General features: G+C 39.3%; 1 protein-coding gene across 1 annotated transcript in view; it reads right to left on the reverse strand.

Moving 5' to 3' along the window:
* ppp2r5a (protein phosphatase 2, regulatory subunit B', alpha isoform) overlaps positions 1-21,165 on the reverse strand; it is a 62,129-nt gene extending 40,964 nt beyond the window's left edge. Inside the window, exons 1-3 of the mRNA XM_055232089.1 lie at positions 20,607-21,165; positions 20,199-20,397; positions 239-435 (exon numbers count right to left, since the gene is read on the reverse strand). Coding sequence (XP_055088064.1) covers positions 239-435; positions 20,199-20,355 — 354 coding nt within the window. The 5' untranslated portion in view covers positions 20,356-20,397; positions 20,607-21,165. The remainder of the gene's footprint in view (positions 1-238; positions 436-20,198; positions 20,398-20,606) is intronic.
* Between the last annotated feature and the right edge of the window lie 5,511 nt (positions 21,166-26,676).

Raw genomic sequence — 26,676 nt, forward strand, 5'->3', positions numbered from 1 at the left:
CATTAGTTACCGTAGAGCTGCCTAGCCCTGAGCAAGCAGGGAAAAATGGAAAAAATTAATGGGAAATTTACTTCTGTTACTGAACTGATTACCAAGCAATGGTTTTACTACACAAAACTTTGTATGGGCACAGGAAAGCATAAGGATAGTATGATGAAAGTGAATTTAAAAACACAAAGTAGCTCTATACATTAAAGCATGCTTACAGATGGACTATGTGACGTTAATGTAGCCTCACCATGTTGATGATCTCGGGGTAGGCGGCCTCCACCAGCACACCCCTGTTGGTGGACACATAGTCAACCAGCTCATTGAGAGTGGCTCTCTTGACCTCTTTGCTCTTCAGATCTGTAACTGACTCAAAGAAGTCGAAGAGGACACAGCACTGCTGGAGCTTCTGCTGGAACAGCTCCTGCTGCTCTGTGCTGGGGGTGTCTGCAAATGACAAACAAATGCTCTTTTAATAGACGTATACATTTGGGGAAAAAACACATCCTGCTGCTCTGTGCTGGGGGTGTCTGCAAATGACAAACAAATGCTCTTTTAATAGACGTTTACATTTGGGGAAAAAACACACCAGGTCAGGATAGAAGAAAGTGCTTGGTAATGAATGGATAGATTTCTTAAGTCATATATTTTAATATTTAGATGAAATTGTGATACATCTGGAATCATCAGAATCTAGTTGATGCACACATCTCACACTTTATAATGTATTAAAAGGCGTTTTAGCAGACTATGGAAACTTCCACCAAAGGCTGCAGCCTCCAATCTCTCCAGGACCTGTACGTCTCCAGGACTCGGGGACGAGCAGGTTGGATCATGCGAGAACAAGGCTCTGTTGGACTGCTAGTACTCCAGTGAGTAGTACTCGAGTTAGAGGGGTTACATGAACAGAATGTGGGAAAAATGGTTACTTCAAAACCCACAGTCCAAGCTTACAGCTAAGCAACTAGTAGCTCAGTGTTCCGACATCCACAAATAGCAACTGCTATCATACTGATCCACACTACCAGGATCTACAGCACAGGCACTGGAATGTCAATTGGGCTTCAGAAGTGTAGCCAGATGGTGACAAAGAGAAGGAAGGTAGTCCACACAGAAGGGGTCTCACTCCCAGAAGGACCAATAGCAGACATTGAGGACAGTTACAAGCACCTTGGTATCCCATAATTAAATGGCAACCTTGAAGAGGAAACAAGGAAAGCAGCCACAGCCAAATACCTCCAACAAGTAAGGCAAGTCCTAAAGAGTCACCTCAATGGAACAAGACCCAGGCACTAAACAGCTATGCCCTGCCAGTAATCCAATACCCAGCAGGAATCATTAGCCAAAGGAGGAGATACAGACCACAGATGTTAAGAGCCGAAAGCTCCTGTCCATGTATGGAGGATTTCCAAATCCAGCACCATGAGACTGTGCGCGAGCCGAAAGGATGGAGGCTGAGAACTAGTGAGTGTGAGAGCCACTGTCCAGTATTGAATTGGATCTTTCATGACCTATTGGATTGGAGAAACTAAGCAGCCACTCCATAAGAGGATGTACCAACACCGGAGTGAAAGCTCCTCTGGACTCCAGTCTGCTGTACGTCTCCATCTCAAAGCCACTAACCACTCCTTTGAAGATAGTGAAGTTCAGATCTTAGCCAGAGAAAAGAAATGGTTTGAGAGGGGAGTTAAACAAGTCATTTTTGTAAGGAAAGACAATCCTTCCTTAAACAGGAATAAGGCCTTAGACATCATCTATCCCCCATCTATAACTCCACCCTCAAACAAAGAGAACAACAGCAGGGTCGTTAAAGGTTGAATAGGGTGGTTTTAGCTGAAACTGGAGACAATAGCTTTTTACAGTTTCAGTGTAGTTAGCCTCTCCCTTCAGATAGATATAAGGCAGTGTCCACCAGTAATCTGACCAGAACTGAAGAAGCGGCTTGGATGAGCAGTGAAACATCTTCACTCCTACAACGATTTATCCAGTTGACAGATTTAAACTTTGTCTTTTGCTACTATCATTTATAGTTTTATGTTGCGCCGTAACGCCGAAACAAGTTCCCAGTTTGCGAATGCTGTTCAGTGATAATGGCAATAAACCTTTTTTTCTGATTCTGAAATAAAGTTTATGTGAGTGTAAAGTAGGGATGGGACGGTATTTATTGTGACCAAAATAATCGCAATTGACGATACTATCATGATAATTATAATGGTAAAACCATGCGCCGATACTAGCAAGCTGTGCAATTAGCTGTGCAAAATGCTGTTCAGCTACCGCTAACCTAGCAATAGCAAAGTCGCACAAACACAGATTAATACAAATCCAAAGTAACACAAACTACTTTCAATAGTTTATTTCTCATGGTATGTAACTTAAGGTAGATATTTTCAGCTCAAGTTTGCCAAACAATGCAGGACGGTAAATGTGCATGTAAGTTGCTCGTGTTTGCCTTTGGAGCCGTATTTTTTTTTCCGGCAGGCTCTGCGGATTAGTGGCTCATCTTGTTGGTCTTGTTTTTCAAATCCATAATAATTCCACACTTCAGACTTCACCTTCTAGAGTGGAGGATATGTAATCGGGATCCAAATCCACTGCCTGCCCACTAGCCATGAAGGTGACTGAGGTGAAGAACCATCCCCAATTCAGAATAGGCACAGAAGTTAGCAAGTTTCATTGCTATGATAGAGGGCACCCTTGTGGACAAAAACCAGAACTAACATCTAAAAATTTTATTGAAACTGGTAACATGAGGCAGTGTGGTGCTGCCAAGGCAATTATAATCATGTGCGATGATCACAATTATTAAAAAATGAAAACGATTAATTGCAGACCCTTTTTATCATGATTAACGATATTACCGTATATTGTCCCATCCCTAGTGTAAAGCCTGATACGGTTTACACTGGGTTATGAGAGTTGTCCAACCTGACCTCAGCTATTCTCAAGCTTCATGTGTCCTGCACACAGGCACACACTGAACTGGACACACTGTAAAGACCATAAACACATTTCTGTTATTTTGTTTTTACTACAATAAGATTTTAGCTGTAGGGTAGGGATAGATAATTTGACAATCTAGTTGCAATTTTTCTGACAAACATTGCGATTAGATTTGCAGTTTAAGTGATAAAAAAAACAATACAAAAATCGCATTCCATAACATGTTTGTACAGATCAGCAGGTCAGCAGTCTTTATGCAGAATAAGACACGAAATATGTTGTTTTACTGCCATAGTTTTGATTTATATGTTATTTAAATAATGTTAATGTCAATAATATGTTATATGGTATTTTAGTGTTTTATTTTGGTAGTGAGATAGGAACTGTTGTTTTTTGTTTGGTTCCGCTCGACCGCTAAAAAGGGACGCACGTCTGGGTTTTTACCTGAAAAGTGTGGCGTGTTCGCAAGATATATTGAAGTTACGCAAAGTTAATATAAGTAAAGCTCATTCTACCTCCTAAATTTGGGTCAGCCAGCGAGGTATGTGTTTGTAGTTTCATGTGTTATTTTTATGTCTTTAATTATTATATTTCTAATTGTAATTTATGTAAATGATTTAGTTCGACGGTGGTTCGGTGGTACCGTGGTTTGGTGGTTAGACGGCTAGACGGCATTGTTATCTACAATCAAGTTTGCACTTATATAAATTAAAAGATTCAACCAGCCATCAGTAAAAGAACTCTTTATTGACACGAAGAGGTGGCGTGATATGTTGTATCTGGAGGACATTATGGCATTTGCTCAGCCCTGCTGGAGAGACCCCTCATTTATTGCAGGGGTTACATTCCAAAAATAACCCACTATAGGCAAATTCTGCGAAGTAGAAAGCTTTATTTTTTACAATTACTATCCATCCATCCATCCATCCATTTTCTTCCGCTTATCCGTGGCCGGGTCGCGGGGGCAGCCGTCTAAGCAGGGACTCCCAGACTTCCCTCACCCACGTCCTCCAGCTCCTCCGGTGGGACCCCAAGGCGTTCCCAGGCCAGCCGAGAGACATACTCCCTCCAGCGTGTCCTGGGTCTTCCCCGGGGCCTCCTCCTGGTGGGACATGCCCAGAACACCTCCCTAGGGAGGCATCCAGGAGGCATTCTGAGCAGATGCCCGAGCCACCTCAACTGGTTCCTCTCAACGTGTAGGAGCAGCGGCTCTACTCCGAGTTCCTCCCGTGTGACCGAGCTCCTCACCCTATCCTATCGGCCACCCTGCGGAGGAAACCCATGTCAGCCGCTTGTATCCGTGACCTTGTCCTTTCGGTCATTACCCAGAGCTCATGACCATAGGTGAGGGTAGGAACGTAGATTGACCGGTAAATCGAGAGATTTGCCTTTGGGCTCAGCTCCTTCTTTACCACAACGGTCCGATACAGCGACCGCATCACTGCAGACACTGCACCGATCCGCCTGTCAATCTCACGCTCCATCCTTCTCTCACTCGTGAACAAGACCCCGAGATACTTGAACTCCTCCACTTGAGGCAGAGACTCACCACCCACCCGGAGAGGGCAAACGACCTTTTTCCGGTCGAGAACCATGGCCTCGGATTTGGAGGAGCTGATTCTCATCCCAGCCGCTTCACACTCGGCTGCAAACCGCCCCAGTGCCTGCTGCAGGTCCTGGCTTGAAGAAGCCATCAGGACAACATCATCTGCAAACAGCAGAGATGAAATCCTGTGGTTCCCAAACCAGACCCCCTCCGACCCCTGGCTGCACCTAGAAATTCTGTCCATAAATATAATGAACAGAACCGGTGACAAAGGGCAGCCCTGGCAGAGTCCAACATGCACCGGGAACAGGTCTGACTTACTGCCGGCAATGCAAACAGCTCCTGCTCCAGTCATACAGGGACCGGACAGCCCTTAGCAAAGAGCCCCGGACCCCATACTCCCGGAGCACCCCCCAAAGGACACCACGAGGGACACGGTCGAATGCCTTCTCCAGATCCACAAAACACATGTGGACTGGTTGGGCATACTCCCATGAGCCCTCGAGGACCCGATGGAGAGTATAGAGCTGGTCCAGTGTTCCACGACCAGGACGAAAACCACACTGCTCCTCCTGAATCCGAGGTTCGACTATCGGTCGGATTCTCCTCTCCAGTACCCTGGAATAGACCTTACCGGGAGGGCTGAGGAGTGTGATTCCCCTGTAATTGGAACACACCCTCCGGTCCCCCTTCTTATACAGAGGGACCACCACCCCGGTCTGCCATTCCACAGGTACTGTCCCCGACTGCCACGTGATGTTGCAGAGACGTGTCAGCCAAGACAGTCCCACAACATCCAGAGACTTGAGGTACTCAATTACAATTACTATATATATTTTAAATATTATACTGTAGTGTAAATAAAAATGACAGCTTTTAGAAAGTCTCTAGTGGATGTGCATCTTGGCTGCCCTGCGTTTCTGTGGCACGTTTTCAAGCGTCAAGAGTCTTGCAAATCTGGCATTGACACCTTGAGCGTTCAGGCATCAGACGCTTTGTTTGCACGTCCAAAAGTTGAAAAAGCTGAACTTTTTGACACACAGCATCAACCAATCAGAGATGACGTGCATCCAGAGCGTCCATGATGCACATCAGAGGTGTTTGTCCTCAAATGCAAAGGTGTCTAACTAGAGGCATCCAACGCATTCTTGACGCCCCGGTGTGAACGAACCATTAGTCAATCAGGATGCAGAACACAATGCACGTTCATACACTGTTAAAAAAAACAAAAACATGCAAAATTGCACACACAAAAAATCCGCGAAACAGCGAGACCGTAAAAGGTGAACTGCGATATAACGAGGGACCACTGTACTGTGTTTCATTCTGCTATTTGTTTGCTTCAGCTCATGTTTTTAACAATATTCTACATTTGGGATAATTTTCGGGGGATAATCCTTCTTTAAAGTTGTTCAGTACCATAAATTTGTTTCAGTATTAGTTTATCGTCTAAAGTCAATACATCACACTCCAAAATGTGTTACTGTGACAGTAATAGGTTAATAATTCTAATTCTGAATCATTTTTTCTACAATAGGATGACAAAACAATCCCTATTTACCCAGGACAGTCATAGTTTTGAGCCATGTGACCCATGTCCCAGCAGATTTAGCCAAAACTAGTGAGTTGTCCCAGTTTCATAAAAGATATGTCCCAGGTGTCTCCATTTTTGACAAATTTTCTCCCCACCAAGAGTAAAGAACGGAATATATTGTCATTTGTATAGCCTGTTTGCTAAATAACTGTTGCCTGTTTGCTAAATAACTTTCCACCGACTTGGAAACCACTCCTCAAATTCCAAGCAATGCTAATTTATGTAAAGTTTTATGATTGATTAAGTCAATGAATAAACCACCCACAAATTTACTGTCCAAGGAATGAGTAATTTCTTCAGTTGTGTCCATTAATGCCAATAAAGTTGATCTATCGGATCTAGTGACAGTATGTTTTTCTATAAGGGATTCCAGTTGGTTGTTGAATTGTTTTTCAACATTTTTTTTTTTACAAATTGAGGTACTATTAAAACAAGTCTAGCATTTGTGAAGTAATGTTTGTTTGTTGTTTTATATAGAAAAATCACCTTTGCCAGTTTCATTTTTGCAGGGCAAGTACCAGTTTAAAATGATGAATAGCATATGGAAGTAAAACTCTTTTGATTGCCGCCATGTCCAGACCATGACAGTCAGTTGACGTCTTGCTCTTACATTTCTTAACTACATTAATAATCTCCAATTCATCTACTGGTTTCAAAAACATTGACTGTGAATTTTGTTCAATCATGTGGTGTGAACTGTTATCTTGACTTTCAGTACCAAGGACTTTACTTGCAAGTTTTCTTCCTACATTAAGAAAAAACACCCACAGACAGACTACAATAAGTGCTCCTTATTCTCATTGACTGCACTGATTTAAATGAGAATTCTGAGTTTCATATTTGATTATTATTATTATTCAGAAACAAATTTTTGATCAAATTATCAGCCTTGTAGCCATTGATTATCACATTGCTAATTAGCACTGAACAAGGTTTCTAACTTTTAATATGATTTTTTTTGGAAAGACGATGTGAAAAATTTCTTTAGGAGATGACATGGGTCTGATCTCAGGTAGGACTCTCCATAAACTCAAAATAGATAAATGTACAAGTTTATCATTATTACATCCTCCAATATCCACCCACAACAAAGAGAGAATAGCAACGATTTCAGGTTCAGTCAGGTTTAGTCCTCTACGTTTCATTTCTATCCACTGATAAATGCACTGCAAAAATATATCCACATGTGTTAAACTGGATTTGAATTGTAAATATTTATTGATGCTTGTTTTAAGACATATGGAATAACTCTACATTGCAAAAAAAATCAAACAAAAAACAAAACAAAAGAAATCCATTACATTTGTGAGCTGCTGCATTTTCGATACTCTTTATGTCTTTTCTTCCAGCAATTCTTCATATTACTCCTTTTTAGTCAATTTATTTTTTATTTATTTTCTGCTTCATTTTTTAAAAGATTTTTTGTATAGCTTATTATTCTTTTCACAGGCTTTAATGGTCACATGGGCACATTTTTATATATCACGTTTCTACCTTCAAGGCACTCAAAGTGCTCTACATCCAGGAACCACTCACTCATTCACACACACATTCATACACCAGTGTACACAGACACTGGGAGCAAGGAGGGTTAAGTGTCCTGTTCAAGGACACAACAACAGCAGTCCTCTGCAGGAGCAGGAATTACACCACCAACCTGTGGGTAAGTGGATCTGACTGCTCTACCAATGATGTTTAGGTACCTGACCTGTGGGGTGCCCCAAGGGTCGATCCTGCCGTTAGGCCAGTTAATACACAGCACTAATGTGTCCTACCACAACTCTGCAGATGACACTCAGATCTATGTCTCACTGGCAGCAGGTGAATATGGACCAGTGGATTCACTCACTGCATCCAACAGACCAGTGTGTGGATGCAAAATCAACTTTCTCCAGACAAGACGGAAGTCATAGTCATAACCTTCAAATCAGGCTAGAAATCTAGGGGTAATAATGGACTCAGACTTGAACTTTAACAGCCACATCAAATCAATAACATCTTCAGATTTTATCATCTAAAAAATATTACAAAAATCAAAGGAACAATGGCTTGCAAAAGTGTTCATCCCACTGGAACGTTTTCAAATTTTGTCAAGTCACAACCACAAATTTAGATATTTTTTTTTAAATTTGCATTTTATATGAATAAGTGACATAAAATGGTACATAAGTGTCAAGTAAAAAGAAAATGATTTATCATTTTCAGATAAATAAATAAATCAATAAAAATACACAACTGAAAAGTGCAGCGTGCAAAAGTATTCAGTCTCCCTAAGTCAATACTTTGTGGAACCGCTTTTTGCTGCAATTACAGCTGCAAGTCTTTTGGGGTATGTCTCCACCAGTTTTGCTACAGACTGAAATTTTTGCCCATTCTTCCTGGCAAAACAGTTCAAGCTCAGTCAGATTTGATGGAGACCGTTTGTGAATTGCAGTTTTCAGATCTTGCCACGGATTCTCAATTGGACTTAGTGAAATGAAAATAATTTTATAATAATTTTATGTGTTGTATGGAATAAAGTTCATACCCAGTTAATAATTCCACATTAGAGCCTTATAGTGCTCCATTTTTGTTTCTCTTTACATATTTCTATTGTTATACACTCCAATACATCACCAATGACTGTTGTCATCTTAGCAACAATTTAAAATGTCAATGTGTTGTCTACAAAAATTGTGCTCTTCCTTCCCACTTATTCAGTCTACAACCCAATTCCAATGAAGTTGGGACGCTGTGTAAAACTTAAAAAAAAATACAGAATACAATGATTTGCAAATCCTTTTCAGCCTATATTTAACTGAATAAACAAAGACATGATATTTAAAGTTAAATCTGATAAACTTAGTTTTTATGCAAATATTCACTCATTTTCAATTTGATGCCTGCAACATGTTCCAATAAAGGTGGGACAGGGGCAACAAAAGAATGGGAAAGTTGAGGAATGCTTAAAATGCACCTGTTTGGAACATTCCACAGGTGAACAGGTTAATTGGAAACAGGTGAGTATCATGATTGGGTATAAAAGGAGCATTTCCGAAGGGCTCAGTCATTCACAAGCAAGGATGGGGCGAGGTTCACCACTTTTTTATTTTATATATATCTAAATATCGATAGATCAATAGATCAATAGATAGAGATATATCTATATTTATAGATATACACAGACAAGTCCACAATCCTCTTCCTGATATCTTGGCTGATTTCTTTTGACCTTCCCATGATCCACAAAGAAGCAGTGTGATTCAGGTGTGCTTCAAATACATCCACAGGTATGTCTCTAATTAACTCAGATGTTATCAATAAATTTATCAGAAGGTTCCAAAGACATGACATCATCATTTGGGTTTTCTCAAATTGTTTACATACAGTAGGATTACTATGACTTTAAACTTCTGACTTTGAAGAAAGTCATGAAAAAATCGTTCTCTCATTATTCTGGCATTTAGCAAATAGAAACTATTTTGTTGATCCTAATTGACCTAAAACAGGAAAAGTTTAGTCTGATGTCATGTCAGACAGTGAAAAAAAAAATAGCGCAGGCATCTCTTTATGTAGCGTATGCAAACGTCTGGTTTCAACTGTATGTGTACTGGGACAAGATACATGGGTAATACACATGTACAGGGCCTTTAACAGAGCTGATGGAGTACACCTCTTGTTTTAACATAATAGACAATTGAAGAGATGACTGAATCTCTACAGCGCTCTAATGTCAAGAAGATTTTATTAAAGATCTTACCTAGTTTTTTTTTTTTAGGTGAAGTTTATAATTTTGCTTCATGGCTGGACACTGGCAGCAGATATGCCACACTGGTTTAGCAGATGTGGAAATGCAAGCCCACTAACAGTAAGAACACTTGGTTTTCAGTGCTATAAACAACTAAACCACAAAAAACGTTTTATTTTTTGGGTTCAAAGGTTCAGTATTTTACTAAAAAGTTACATGTTGTTGCTTTAAATGCATGATTCACAATAAATATGATTTAGGCCTAATTAAGCAACTAATTCAGTTCATCAAACAGACAGTATCAAGAAGTGGACTAGGGGAGTGTGATGTCACTCTTAGTATTTGGCTCCAGTCAAATGAAGCTCATCAAGGCTAGCACTTATAGCGGCCAATTTGGAACAGAATTCCATATTTGGAATTCCGACTGGGAGTGTCATAGCAACCAAAAAAACAATCCGAAATGAGGCTGTTGAAGGTAACGCCTTTTCCTGCCCGCACTGCTGGTTCAGGAGGGAGCAGATGCTTAGCAAAAAAATCTGTTGCAAATGCTAGCGGGAGCAACCTCAGGGAAAGAAGGCACCTGATTTGTCTCTTGTTAAATGTTCATATCTTGATTTACAGAAACAATAGTGAAATAAAAAACCCAGGATGTATGATGCGTGTAGAGCGGGTTAATACACACATTTAAGACCAAAATGACGAGTCTGACAGCAGCAGGTACAGACAGAGGAGACACAGTTTTCACTTTCACTAGAAAGTGAATTAGAGTTGATGGAGCCGGAAGCACGCCCATGATCACTTCCTATATGGAACGTGGTGGATAAGAGATTAGATGTCCATTTATATATACGGTCTATGGTTCATCCCCAAAATGCTCTTATCTCTCTTTATAAAATACTGTGCCTGTCACTGCCTCCTTGTCTACATGCACACTCACAACTACAATGTGAGGAATCGACTTTTTATTACGCAATGTAGCACAGCACAGCAACACGGCCAAAATATTCACAATCAATTTGACACAGAGTGGAAATGTCCCTGTGTGCCACCAGCTGACGAGGGTCTTATGTAAGCGCTCAGGTCAGACATGGACTGACCAGGGAGAGGGTCAGAGGAGCCAGACTCAAAGACACTCTGCCTCCTCTGCTGGTGCTAGGAAGAACATGGATCCAAGTTGATGCTGAATGATTTAGAAAAAAATATTCAATTGTGATTTTTCTGTGATTGGATTTGTGATTATAGGTCTTAATCGTAGGATTCTGTTTAAAATTCACATTTTAAACAGATCCAGAAGAATTGACAAAAAGACTCAAACATGAACTGACAAACTAATACAAGAATCACATTTCAGAACATGTTTGTACAGATCTCAACTACAGTGTTACATGTTTTTATGCAGAATAAAACCCCATGGAGACACAGGGACATTTCAGAACATGTTTGACAAGTCTAAACTGCAGGGTTAGCAGTTTTATGCAGAATAAGACAGGAGATTTTGTTTTAGGGATGTATAAATAACACTGATATCGAATATCGGTGGAGATACTGAAAAATTGGCTGGAGCAAGTACTGGTTCCATGATATCTGTTAAGCCGATATATAAATACTTCACAGTTTTTTATAGTTGAAAGTAAAGTGTTACATGTTAGGAGGGAGAGGCACAAGTTTATCCAGTCCTACCCTCATTTAGAACTGGCACTCAACACAGGCTCAGCAGTATCAGTCAGACACAACAAAAACATGTTTCGTTTTTTTTTCTGTATTTGATCACATCGCAGTAGAAACATTGCTTCTTTGCTTCTATAGGATTATTATAATATTTTATAAGCCCCTTTAAACTGTTGAATGTTACTAATGATTTTCTCAGGCAAATTGTTCCATAACTTGATTTGATACACTGAAGCTTGTCATTGTATTTTTTTTACAAATTGCATTTTGAAAATGAGGTTGTGGGTTCCTTCTCTGTCTGAGAACCATTTTTCAAAATGACAAGGAAGCCATTTATTTTTGTTTTTTAAAAATTTATCAAATCAGATGAATGTACCACTCTCATCTGTAGGACTAACATTTGCATCTCAGTAAACTTTGTTATTGACCTTTCTTATGAGATTTTTTTCTGCAGAATAGTTATAGATGGGAGATTTGTTAAGTAGATATTATTCCCAGGGTTAACGTGGTATTAGTAATGCCGTTATTTTTGACCAGTAACGAGTAATCAAACTAATTACTCTTTCTGTAAGTAACGCTGTTAGTAGTTACTGTCAGTGTAACGGGGCTGAGTCTCAGCAGCAGTGACAGAACGCTGCTGTCAGTCGGATTTTATGGATACACATTATAAGTTCAGCTAAATTCATATGTGTTTGATGGTTCACCTCTGGTTTTACAAGTATATAAGGGCTGCCATGTGGCGTGCACATGTTTGTAATGCACTGATATCAGGGCGTTTGGTAAGTGTGCTGTTTGGCGATAGTCGTATATGGGACAGGTGTTTGCTCTGCATTATAGTAAGATGACAATATTTTACAAATCGAAAGTCTCCAATCCTGTGGTTGTCCTGTGTTGTCTGCAGGTTAATGTGGGTGTATGTGCTGAGCGGAGAGAGACTGGATCCAGGTTTTCAGATGCAAAATTTTGAAAAACGCCAAATGTTCAAATAATTTCATATTGGCAACATAATGCTTTCATCATTGCAGATTTACTCACAGTGGGAAGAGAAACCAACAAAAGTACTGTTACTTCAATAAAAATATTACTCAAAGTTTGCTGCTAGAAAAGTACTGGGAGAAGTAAAATTTCTTTAAAAAGTTAGTAAATGTAACTGAGTAAATGCAATTAAGTACTACCCAATTAAATACTGCTGCTTGTGTACAGGTTTCTCCATGGCCGAGCACCAAAGTACATCTCTCAAAGTACATGTTAGAGCCACATGAACCATCTCACACTCTGAGGACTTCAGAGACCCGCCTCCTGCTGGAGTCCTGGCTCAGTCCTGGTTAAGACCTGATTTAGTCCTGGTTTAGTCCTGGTTAAGACCTGATTTAGTCCTGGTTTAGTTCTGGTTTAGTCTTGGTTTAGTCCTGGTTTAGTCCCTGCCTCCTGCTGGTGCCCAGAGTCAGGACTAAACATGGGGAATCAGCGTTTCAGTTTTATTCACTTAAAACCTGGAACAATCTTCTTGAAGATGTGAGACAGGTCTCTACTTTGACCATGTCTAAATCCAGGCCCCAAACAGTTCTGTTTAGCTGTACATATGACTGAAAGGGCACTTTTCTGCTTTAATGTTAATTTTATGATGATTATTTGTGATTATTTATGTTTTGATTTGTTGTATTGTGATTTTAATGTCTTTCTTATTCTGTAATGCACTTTGAATTACTTTGTGTTTGAATTGTACTATACAATTAAACTTGCCTTCCCTTACCCAGCTCTGCCTACTGCTGACCTTCTGTGTGTTTTATACAACCTAGGAGCTGCCTGCTTTAGTCAAACACATGCCCTTTGGTCTCATCAACACTTCGGAGAAACACAAGCACAAACAGGCCATAATAAAGCAAAGGATGAGGGGCAGGTGACCTCTAGACTGTGAAAGTAGAGTGATGGCTCTGAGTGTGTACACATGCTGCTCCTCAAACTAACTACACACTTTATTTATGGTGCATGTATCCCTCCTCACAAATAGGAGTGAGTCGATGGAGTAGTCTAAGAAGGTCAAACATGAAGTACCAGAGACATATTGCACAAAATGTACTTGTTTAAGCTTTAACCACATTTTCAGCCAAAGGAAAATTCAATTGTGTCAACTGGAGAAAAGTGAAGAAGTTTAGCCGCTCATCCACTTCTTCGGTTCTGATCAGATTGCTGGTGGACACTGCACTATACACTGTATGGTTCACACCTGGACGACTGAGGGATTACACAGTCGCCAGTGTCCACCAGGAATCTGACCAGAACTGCAGAAGCGGCTTTAATGAGGGTCAAACTGTCTTTACTTTTACTAAAACTTTTGAGCAGTCGACAGTATTGATTTTTTCTTTTACCATGGATCATACCTGGACAACTGAGGGATTACACAGACTTTTAACCATGTTAAAATATTTTTTCGCTCATCAAAACCATTCCTGGAATTGTGGTTTCAGTAATCCTCTGTAAAAAGTCCATTACCTCTGATCATCAAAAAACAGTTTGAAATTCCCTGGATTGTGATGTCAGAGATAGAGACCCTATGCAGTTTTTAAGACCATAAAATCATCGCCAGACTCGCTTTACACGTATCTGCCGTCAAATTGCATTCACTACTGCTGCATGTATACATTAACATATTTCTCGTTACTTCATTAAATTGTTTCCGCTGTAGTAGACGCCAAGCTGCGCCCCATTGGTGGATGGGGTGTATAATGACCACACAATGTTTCTCTGGGGTATTAACTGTTAACACATAACATATTTACATCACCATGTTTCCTTTTATTGTTTTGAACATGCTATATTCACCTAAAACTATGTATCAATATTTTCAAGGGTTTTTGCATTTTGTAACATTTTTGAACCCTGTGCTCTCCACACTAACTTACTCCTCCTTCAGAGCGCTATCACATTACAATTGCTGTGCATTTCACTAATGAAACTACTGCATATTGCATCTGGCTTATGAAGTTGTGTTGTTTTTTATCATGCTTGAACATTTTTGGACAATTGCTTTGCAGGAGGATGGGTGACGTAGGCGGAGCATTGGACAGGATTGTACTGCTAACCGTAAGGGTTTGAATCGGGCCTAGGAGAGATCACTGGATTACTCAGACATGCATGGATGACATCTAAAACCTCTTCAGACATGTTTTTGATGAGGGAACATTGTTATAACATGGCCAAAAGTTCCTAAAAGTCCATATGCACCCCCCCTTTAAACTATATTACTAGTTTACGTTTTGTTCATTGTAAACCACAATATTGATGTAAAAGGTTTAATAAAAGAACCAGCTCAATTGACTCTGTGCAAACCTGCAGATTATGATGTGATTATGCTACCCCATACTCTTCAATGTGGCATTTCACAAGCAACGGATTTTCATTTGAAACGTACCATTATATTATTTAAAAATAACTATGCAACTGATTTCACCCTGAATCTGATTTTTAAGTAATCACAATAAAGGCCAGAGACAGAGGGTGGATGAAAACAGCTTTTCTGTTAACTGAAGCCTCAAATGTAGGACAAGAAAATGTAGGATCACACAAACATGCATGAATCACTGAAAAGGCAACAAGCTTTATATTAATTATAGAAACTGTAGACCTTTTTTCCCTCTTGTCTTCTCAACACTATAGTAATATGAGGCAGTAGAGGCGCAGTTTATTACTACAGAAAAAGAAACTCCAACACTGAAAACCACTGTCACTGAGAGGTGGGCAGTTTATCAAAATACACAGAATACTGTGAATGTTGTTTTGAAGATCAAGTATAATTTGAATATCAAGTATATTGTTAATATATAATTTATAAAGCAAAAAAAAGATTAAAAATGGAAAAAAAACTTACAATAATAATCGTAATGCATCATATTTTACATAGCGCATTTCTGAACACTCAAAACGCTCGACAGTGCATTATTCATTCACTCCACACTCAGACTGACTGAAGTGAGGACGTAACGGCCTCTCTGACCAGTTACCACAGTGGGCCGTAACTGGTATTCCCACCAATCTTCCACCCACGAACTAACCAGGCCCAGCATAGCTTAGCCTCTCAGATCTGAAGAGATCAGGTCTGACAAGCTCGTATGGCTTAATATCCTTATCTTAATTTTAGATTCATGGAAACAGAAGAGAAGATGAAAAATACAGGAAGTCGCGGTGATAATAGTGGTTATAAAACAGAACCCCTCTACCTATGTCAACAACGTGGAAAATTCCATTCATAATGTGGGGACAATTCAGGCACATGGAGGACATTTTTTTGGCTGTTTAAACATTTAACACAGTAAAGGTGTATTTTTATTAGTCCAACCATGACTATTGTGCAATTTAGACAATCTTATTACCATTATGGTTGCCAGGTAAGAGTTATGGAATTACCTCGATGTAATATCTGCTGCCCATATCCAACCAGGAAGTGAAACTTCCTCGAAACAAAAATTTGAAAAATTTGAATAGGGACAGGTTTGATCAGGAAATACACGTTTCACATGGTAGTTGCTGGTTTTATTGTGACAGCAAATCTCAACTCTGAATGTCTCTGAAAGTTGTTTAATGGGGTGAATAATCAGGACACTTAGGATGCATGAGGTCAGTGGGGAATAACTTTGGATCACTGCAAACTGTTTAAAATTACTAGCTCTATTTTTTCACTTTTTAAGACTAAAACTAACTAGATACTCATTTGAGCAGGTATCAATATAAAAAAGTTACATTCACAGGACATAAATTAACTTTTATGAAAATCTTTAGAATAATTTTGAGCTGTATCAGAACAAGTTCAAGACCACATGGACCAGTATGAACCTACTGGACACTGAGGGATTACACAGATATAAGACACATGGAACAGACAACAAAGTACTACCATTTAATGCTGAAAAGTGTTTTTTTTTTTTTTATCATCATCGTGGTATCGGAATCAGTATTAAGTATCAAGTCTATTCCTTAGTATCGAAACAGAGTTTGAAATTTGAGTATTCTGACAACACTGGCATAGTTACACTCTCATCTACTGAATTAGTGGATATGGTTTTGGTGAAGGCCTACAGTAAGCGTGCCACCCTTCTTTTTGTCCTCACAAGGTGAAAGTGTGCTGGAGCGTTTCAAGGCATGTCCTGAGTGTCAACAGTGTTTGACATCAGCGAGCTCGGGAGCCCGGAGCTCAGACGCCCGGAGCTCAGACGCCCGGAGCTCAGACGCCCACAGCACACATGCAGGTCAACAGGTTGTGCTGCACATACGTCTGCAACTCTCAACTCTCAAACACACTGGCTGCAAATACTCACTCACTGAAAACTTTTACTGTTACTGCCTCATTTATTTTTCAAGTTTTGTTTTTTTTTTTTGGGGGGGGGGGATACAAAAGCAGGCTTTCTCCAAGATTGCCAATAAGATGTCAATGAGATGGGGAAATAGGGTTGTCAAAACAAACCAATTCGATCCAACTGATACTAAAACTAGTATCAAAACTAGATACTCATTTGAGCAGATATCAATACTAGACATCACATTTCGAGGACAGAAATGAACCTTTCCTAAATATGTTTAGAACAATGTCTCTCTGCATGTTTAACAAGTATAAGACACATAGACTAGTATACACCCATGGACCACTATGAACCTCCTGGAGACTGAGGATTACACACATATAACACACACGGGAACAGAACACAAAGTACCAACATTTAATGTAGAAAATCACATTCTATTGTCAAAAAAAAAAAGGGGGGGGTTTATTATTATGGTGGTATCAGAATTGGTGTTGAGTACAGAGTCTATTGCTTCGTATCGAAATGGAGTTTAGTATCATGACAACACTACTGGGAAGGTAGGCTGCAAAATATATATATATATATATATATATATATATATATATATATATATTGCAGCAGTGTGGATACTGCGATACTGAATTGTGCAATAATCAATATCTTAACATACCATACATCGCAATAACACCAAGGTTCTCCATCTGGCAAAAATACAGCTTTTTGATTTTTTTTTTTAAAAGAATCTGTTAAATGTATGAAGTCCAGAGACAAAACCAGGACTAAATCAAGGACAAGTTTGAAGTTTTTATTTTGACAAGAGTTTCAGTAGTGAATCAAAGCATGCGCTTTTTCTTGAATTATCACTGAAATTATTGAGTCAAAAAGTACATTAAAATATCACAATAATAGCGATATTGAAGTTCTTGAAAGTCATATCACAAAATTTACTAATATAATGCAGCCCCAGAGGGGAGGTTTGGTTTTTGGTTTTTTGGTTTTTTTACTGTATAAATCTTCCTGATTAGTGGAAAACAACTACAGGGTCATTCTACAAAATCAGTGCCTTTCCACCTTTGAAAAATTGTAATATTTCATTTTTGGATTTTATGTTTTCTTTCCATATTTGAAATAAGCACAAAAAAATTTCTTTAAAAAAATCTTTATTGTTAGAATGGGACTGTGTGTGTAATCCTGCAGTTGTCTGGGTATGATCTATAGTAAAAGAAAAATGTATTCTGTCTTTTGGACAAAGGATTTTTTGAGTGAATACAAAAAAATATTTAAAAAAAAAACTTGTCAGATGGATCTTGGTGTTATTGCAATGTATAGAATATTGAGATACTGATTACTGCGTAAGTTAATATCGCAATATGGATACTTTGCTATTTAAACAGCCTTTTGAGTAGCTGACAGATTTTTTTTTTCTTTTCAATTTGAATGGTGGCAAATTTTTAAGTACCATAATTTCCTCTACAAACAAGTCTGTCTTTTTCTGTATAAAAAAACATCTAACCCTGTAGTTTAGAAACATATTTTGAAATGTGATTCTTGTTCTAGTTTATCAATTCAAATATTTCAGCCTTTTTGTCAAATCCTCTGGGCGTGTTTAAAATGTGAACATTGAGCAAAATCCTATTATTAAAACATAACAATTATATTAAATGATAAATCACAAATTTAATCACAATTTCCTCATGTTTCAGCCCTTTTAAAAATGAGCAGTTTGGTAAAAACAGGGATGACAGTAATACAGCGGTGTCTGGAGAATGGCATGAGACAGAAAGCTCAATTTGGCCAAAAAAAAAAAAAAAGAAAGATCTTAGCAGTTATTCTGTGAGGCCAGTGCTATGTTACTTGGCATATTTGAAATGAAATGATTTACTGCTACATTTGACAGTGGCTCATACTCTAGTATCTAAGATGTATTTTACTGTAATGTCACGTTTACGCTAAAAAGCTATAGCTCTTTACTCATTTAGTCCGTTAATCACTTGATGGTGTCTTAGTTGACCAAATTCGTTATTGGTTTAGTAAGATTTATAGAGATTTCTGTGCATAACAGCAGAGAGGTGAAAGCATAGCGGGAGTTAGCAGAAGTTTTGGGAGTGAATGGACAGTTCAATTTGCCTTCTCATTAATAAAGATGCTGTTTACTAATAGTTTACTACTATTAAGTACTTCGTTTACTTATTTGCGTAGTTGTTTTTGAATGAAAGTCTGTGCAGCGCCATGTTGTGGAATTGATTGGGATGTTGTTGAACTGATTGGGATGTTGTGGAATTGATTGGGATGGAATGCAAAAAAACATTGTTACCATGGAAGTCCACCACGTTTGAAACAAGTGTGCAAAATGACAATAGAGATGTTTGATTTTTTTAAATAGCACTTACAGGGTGTGTAACAGAACCCTGCATGCTTCACGGCCACATGGATTAGAAACATACAGACACCCAAGCTCACACTGGACAGAAACTGTTAACAAATAGGCGTGTTAGTTTCAGTGTAGTTAGCTCCTCTCTTCAGACAGATATAAGGCAGTGTCCACCAGAAATCTGACCAGAACTGAAGAAGCGGCTTGGATGAGCAGCTAAACGTCTCCACACAAAAACTTTTGTCCAGCTGACAGAATTGAATTTTTTTCTTTTGCTATGGATCTACTGTTACAATTTCAAAAATGTTCATCTATACAACAAGTATACCTGATGCATATCCAAATGTTTAATGTCTAAACAAAAGAAACCACACATGGACTTAAATAGAGCCCAGATCTGGACTTGGGGGTTGTGTTTTCAATTATCAGCCTCTAATGACAGCAAATAAACACAAATTCATTAAATCAAACACAGCGTGGGCCTATGGCTACTCTGAATGCATGGTCGCATTATAACAGAGAAAGAGGTAATGTTTTATCAATGTTCTGATGTTGACGCACACACACGATTCACATGTGTTCATTGATATGTGTAAAGCTCCAGTATGTAACTTCTTGGAGGTGGCAGCTCACCTGTATGATCCCATGGATATACAAAGTTAAAACCATTCTTACATATGTACTGTAGAATATTATAGCCAAAGTGCAAAAAAACAACAATAATGAAAAAGAATGCTTTTATTTTTAAAAGGTACATACTGGAGTTTTAACATAATAAAAGTGTCTGACCACTCAGTAACACTGACAATAAGTGCACTTTGGGGGCCCTGATTTAAGTGTGCTGCTTGTCTAATCATAAATATTTCATACCAATTTGCATAAAATAGTTTTAGTTTTGGCCTAGTTAACGTGACCTTTAGTTAAAGATGTAGCAGTATACTGTACAGAGACAGTAAAAAGTCTCCTGATGTACGTCTTGCCTTCCCCTTTAAGGCCTCCTTGGTCACTGGCGGTGATGTGGTCAGCGTGCAGACAGTTTTAGCCCCTGCTTATGATCCTCTTACCTTTGAGCAGCGGGAGTGGAGACAGCTCTACAGGGCCTGTGCCGTGCGTCCTGAACTGAGAGGAGCCCTGCGACCTCCTCTGCCGCGGCTGGGCCTTCCTCATGGACTTCCTCGTAAAACCGTCCACCTTGTCCGACGCAGAGATGGCAGCCGACATTTTAAAGCAGTACCCCGGGGTCTTCAGATAACCTCGTCAATCCTTAATGACGACAAACAAGCTTCGTTTCATGTCCAAAATGTACCAATGCGCGTGCGTAAACCTCGTTTTGCTCTATTGTGTCTATACAGTGAACAAATAGCTTGGTTAAGTTACGAACCAACACTAGAAACACTGCCTGATTAGTGTCTTTGTGGACTCCTGCACAAACATTGCCTTATTGATAAAAATAACCATAGCGGAAGTCGCACCTTGTCTTTAAACTGTTCTGAGTCCTGCACAACTTCCACCTGCTACAAAACATAGCCGTGACATTGTCCGGGAAAGTTGCGTGATATGTCCGTGAAGTTTGTTGCAGCTGTAGCAGCCGCCGCCGCCGCCGCCGCCGCCGCCGCCGCCTCCGCCTCCTCCTCCTCCTCCTCCTCCTCTGGAGCCTGTGGGCCTAGCGCGCTGCTAAAACAGGGAGGCGCAGATACACGCGGGTTAAGATCAAATCTGCTCGTCTCTTGCGTCTGATCAAATCCGATAGTCACAAATGATGCGACTGCACGTACCAGCGTCAGGATTGTAGCTTTTAATCGACGCAAATACTATTTTACACGTCTGTCCGTAGCTGCGATGAAGTTCAATTCCTAGTAGTTATCCGCGCGTTAAAACAACATCTTTCACTGTCGCTGGTGCTATTAACGGGTCCGCAGATGTCGGCACGCTTGCCTGGCGTTTAAAAGCGACGGTATAGTTGAAAATAGCGGACTTCAGTGACGCACGGGCGGCCATAAACAGTCCCCGCAGCCCCGTAGCGTCTGGATCACTGAAGCCACGGTGGGGGCCTGACAGGAGGACGTCACTGATTGACAGCGCGGACAGCCAATCAGAGAGCGGGATTGGCAAGACTGGAAACTTTTTAGACCAATCACAGCGCACGCGCGGCGGATTCGCACCATGTGACTTGCGAAAACATTCGGTGACGTCGAAGCGGGAGTGGCGCTGCCTAAACTTTTTTTTCCTGTAAAGCCTTTTTTTTGTTTGTTTGTTTATTTTAACAATTTATTAATTTTATTTATTTTTTAAAATGTGTGTTGTTTTTCTCTCTGTCATCTACCTCGTGCATTTTTCTGTATTATCTTCTGTATTGTTTTACGTGACCTATATATCTGTGGACGTATGGTATGTTTAAGGTTTAATGATAATTCATCAATAAGAAAGTGACAGCTGAATCTAGAGCGTAGAGCTGTTCACTGCGCATGCGTAGGGTAACAGACCAAAACGGCAAAAACACACTCTTGATGGAGTCTTAACACATTTACTGCAGATTGTAGATGCTTGATTAAAAGTGCACTCTGTAACTTTTCTGGACACCAGATTCTGCGTTTAAATGTAATGGCGTTTAAATGTGATGGCTTTGCCTGGTATATTCCACAGTTTTGCATTAAACGTATGTTTCTAGCATCTGTGAGTAAGTTAATGAGTGAGTGAGTGAGTGAGGTTGTCCCTCCACAGGTCTGACCTGTAACTTTGTGTTAATGTTAATCCCGTACTGATTTCTCTTCAAAACTTTTGTCCAGTCACCACGTTCAATTTTCTTTTTCTATGGACCCAAGCATATTGTAGAACATTCTAGACAAAAGGGAGAAAAGCAAGTGAACCCTCCAGAAAGGTTAAATAGTACTTTAACTGTAAAGAATACTTAATGCCACTGTAACCAGTCAGATGAAATGTAAGTACCTCAATACGCAGTAATGATCCAAGTCAGGAATACCCTTGGGATGTTGGGAGTACCTCGGTCAAGGATAGGCCTACAGAGCCTGTCCTATACTATGAATAATATTCTCATCTAAAACGCCTTTGAGTGTTCAAAAAAGCTCTATATAAATCAGATGTATTATTATTATTATTATTATTATTATTATTATTATTAAAATCATTACCCTACTGAACATACAGCTCAAACCAGAAGTTTGGCAGATATATACAGTTAACAGACACTATATAAAAAGATACATATGGTTTTTTTTTCTCACTTTTTGAGATGAAATCAGACTAAACTTTTTCTGTTTCAGGTCAATTAGGATTAACAAAATTATTTCTATTTGCTAAATGCCAGAATAATGAGAGAAGGAACCTTTCTTCCAGGTTCCACTGCCTTTAAACTGTATGAATTGGGTCAAATGTTTTGGATTTTCTTCCACAAGCTTCTCATAATAGTTGGCAGGAATTTTGACCCATTCCTCCTGACAGAACTGGTGTAACTGAGCCAAGTTTGTGTCCGCCTTGCTCGCACGGGCCTTTTCGGGTCTATGATACATTTTCAATAGGATTGAGATCAGGGCTTTGTGATTGCCACTCCAAAACACCGACTTTGTTATCTTTAAGCCACTTTGAAACCAGATTGGCAGTATGCTTCAGGTCATTGTCCATTTAGATGACCCATTTATGCTCAAGCTTTACCTTGGCTGATGTCTTGAGATCTTCCTTCAGTATTTCCACATAATATTCTTTCCTCATGATGCCATCTATTTTGTGAAGTGCAGCAGTCCCTCCTGCAACAAAACAACCCCACAACATGATGCTGCCCTGACATGCGCATTTTCACACAGAACCCGCCTTCTTCCTGAGTGGTGTGACGGCTGGATATTCCCATGGACTTTATACTTGTGTATAATTGTTTGAGCAGATGAACGTGGCACCTTCAGGCATCTGAAAATTGCACCAAAGATAAACCAGACCAGTGCACAATTCTCTTCCTGATATCTTGGCTAATTTCTTTTGACCTTCTCAATGATGTTACACAAAGAAGCAGTATGTTTCAGGTGTGGTTCAAATATATCCACAGGTGTGTCAATAAACCAATCAGAAGCTTCCAAAGACATGACCACATCATCTGGGTTTTCTCAAATTGTTTAAATGTGTACTAATCTTACTGTATGTAAACTTCTGATTTTGATTAAAGTAATGAAAAATTGTCTAAAAAATCCTTCTCATTATTCTGGCATTTAGCAAATAGAAATAATTTTGGTAATCCTAAATTTACCTAAAATAGAAAAAGTTTAGTCTGATTTCAGTGAGGAAAAAAGCACATATGTTTTTTTATATACAGTGCATCCGGAATGTATTCACAGCGCTTCATTTTTTCCACATTTTGTCATGTTACAGCCTCATTCCAAATTGTATTAAATTAATCTCTTATCTCAAAATTCTACACACAATACACACAATAAAACTAAGAAATCACATTTACATAAGTATTCACAGCCTTTGCTTAATACTTGCTACTGCTGAGGCTACATCACTACTGCTGCAGGTGTGTGAGGAGGGAGGAGGCCTGTACTACTGCTGAGGCTACTGCTGAGGCTACTGCTGAGGCTACTGCTGAGGCTACTGCTGAGGCTACTGCTGAGGCTACTGCTGAGGCTACTGCTGAGGCTACTGCTGAGGCTACTGCTGAGGCTACATCACTACTGCTGCAGGTGTGTGAGGAGGGAGGAGGCCTGTACTATTGCTGCTTCTGTTGCTTGCTAAACTAACTGCTACTCTGCCATGCTGAACTAACTGCTTTGTGGTGGATTATCTGTGCTCAGCTTAACTGCCTTGACTACTAGCTTGCTGCTGTAATGTCTCCATGCTATATACATAGCCCAAATATGAATCAAGCTAAAATACTATCTTTTGCTGTGTTAATTTTCATTGTTCATGCATCATTATGTGGGCTTCAAACCTTTAACGCTAAACTTGAGTTGTCACCACTGTCACCAGAGGGATGCAGACAGTTTCTTTGTGACTAAGGGTTTGAAATGTGCAAAAATGGCAGAATTTCATGTTCACTCAGTATACTCTTATGACATTACAAAATAACTGTTCAATGTTGTATTGTTCTTATATGCAAAGTCTCAAAAATCTAAATCAGTGAGAAATTTCAAACTGCTAAACCGAATCAGCAGGAATCTTATCTTATCTTATCTTACTATTACAAATAATACTGATTTGGATTTCTCTGATTTTTGCACTCGCAAAGGCATGGGCTTTCTCCATGTAAATGCTAGAAGCATTTTGCCAAAGATGGACCAACTTAGAACTTGGGTAGAAAGCTCAAAACCAGACTTTGTTGTAATGTCAGAGACCTGGCTGTGTAATTCAGTGAAGAATGCAAAGATAAACATGCCAGGGTATTTACTTTTTAGACAAGACAGAACGTCTAGAGACGGTGGGGTTTGCATTTATGTAAAAAATCACTTTCAGTGTACCATTCTCCTAGCTAAGTCTATTCCTAAACAGTTTGATTTACTAGTAGTGAAAGTGAAATTCAACAATTCCTCGTTGAACGTAACTGTATGCTACCGGCCTCCCTCTGCACCCTCATCTGCCCTGACAGCACTAAGTAATGCCTTAGTCCCTTTTGTTCGATCTGAGCTGATTCTTCTAAGTGATTTGAAGTGTGACATGCTAAAACCACCCGAAAATGTCCTTTTACAGTTTGACTCATTAAACCTCACACAAATAATTTCTCAGCCAACTTGCTATGACTCTAAAAATCCAGATAAAGCAACATTAATTGATATATTTCTTACCAACTCCCCTCACATGTATACTTCTGGTACCTTCTGCAGTGACATTAGTGATCACTGTTTCATTGCTTGTATCCGTAAGGGTCACTTTATCAAATTGCCAGGTCTTGTTAGTCAGAGGCGTGTTCTAAAGAATTTCAATACACAAGCCTTTTTACATGATCTATCAGAAATATGTTGGGAAAGATTAGTACTTATCCCAACAGTCCATGAAGCATGGACTGCATTCAAAAATAATTTCAGTACAATTATCAATAAGCACGCCCCATTAAAAAACATGCGTATTAAGAATCGCATTAGTCCTTGGTTTTCTAATGATTTAGCCTTGCTGCTCAGGGAAAAAAATGCTGCCTGGCGCAAAGCTAAAAAATCAGGTCAAACTCACACTTATTTTGGAAAACTGTAAAACAGTTGGAAAATAAGTCAGTTGGTACACCTGTGTCTATTACATCAGATAATATTGTGGTTACAGATAAACTCAGTATGGCGAATGTATTTAACCACCACTTTACAAAGTTAACCCCTTTTGATGTAAACATAGGCTCTGATGTCTCCCCAAGTGTAAAACCTGTTGGATCTCAAAAACTCTCTTTTAAACTGTTCACTTTAAAAGAAGTGAAACAAGAGCTGTTAGCTCTAGATTAAAAAAAACAGCTGGAATAGATGGACTTGCACCATTCTTTCTTAAAACAGCCGCCCCTATTATTGCAGCTCCGCTTGCTAGCATTTTTAATTTGTCTCTTCAAACTGGTGAAATACCTACAGAGTGGAAATCTGCATTGGTTCGCCCACTTTTTAAAAGTGGTGATCGATCTGACTTGAACAATTACAGGCCTATTTCTATATTACCATGTGCATCTAAAATTATGGAAAAACTTGTCAATCAACAACTGCTAAGTTATATTGAGAATGCTAACATTCTGACTCGCGCACAGTCTGGTTTTCGTTCAGGTCATGGTTGTATCACAGCTGTTTTAAAAGTCCTTGATAATATCACTTCTGCACTAGGCTCCAAACAATTTTGCGCAGCAGTTTTTATTGATTTAGCAAAAGCTTTTGATTCAGTTAACCACCACATCTGACAGGAAAAACTTTGCCGTGTTGGGGTTTCCAATCAGTCTCTGGCATGGTTCTCAAATTTTCTAGTAGACCAAGTACAACAGGTAATGATTGCCTCTTGGCTTTCTCAACCTCTCCACGTTTCCAGGGGAGTCCCTCAAGGGTCAGTCCTGGGACCAACTCTCTTCTCCATTTATATTAATGATATCCCATTGTCTGTTAGCAAAGGAACTGTTCACCTGTATGCAGATGATACAATTTTATATTCCTCTGGCCCTAGCCCTGAAATAGTCAATAAAAATTTACAAGAACGTTTTCTTAATGTAGAGAAAGCCTTTTTGCAACTGGACTTAACACTAAATGCAAAAAAACAAGGGCAATCTGGTTTAGCCGCATTAAAACTGCTAATCCTCAAACTTTTTCTTAGCACAGCAGATGGAAACACCCTTGAGCAGGTTAGAGATTATAAATATCTGGGAATCTGGCTAGATAGTACGTTAGCTTTCCAGCAGCACATCACTGTCTTACAGGCAAAGGTAAAGGCTAAATTGGGTTTTTTGTACAGAAACCGCTCCTGTTTCACAATCCCAGCTGAACGTGCCATTGTTGAGATGTCCATTCTTCCACAATTTGACTATGGCGACATCATTTATGGACATGCTTCCAAAAGTAACCTTGCAAAATTAGATACCATTTATCA

This window comes from Periophthalmus magnuspinnatus, chromosome 24, assembly GCF_009829125.3.
Source record: "Periophthalmus magnuspinnatus isolate fPerMag1 chromosome 24, fPerMag1.2.pri, whole genome shotgun sequence".
Taxonomy (NCBI): domain Eukaryota; kingdom Metazoa; phylum Chordata; class Actinopteri; order Gobiiformes; family Gobiidae; genus Periophthalmus; species Periophthalmus magnuspinnatus.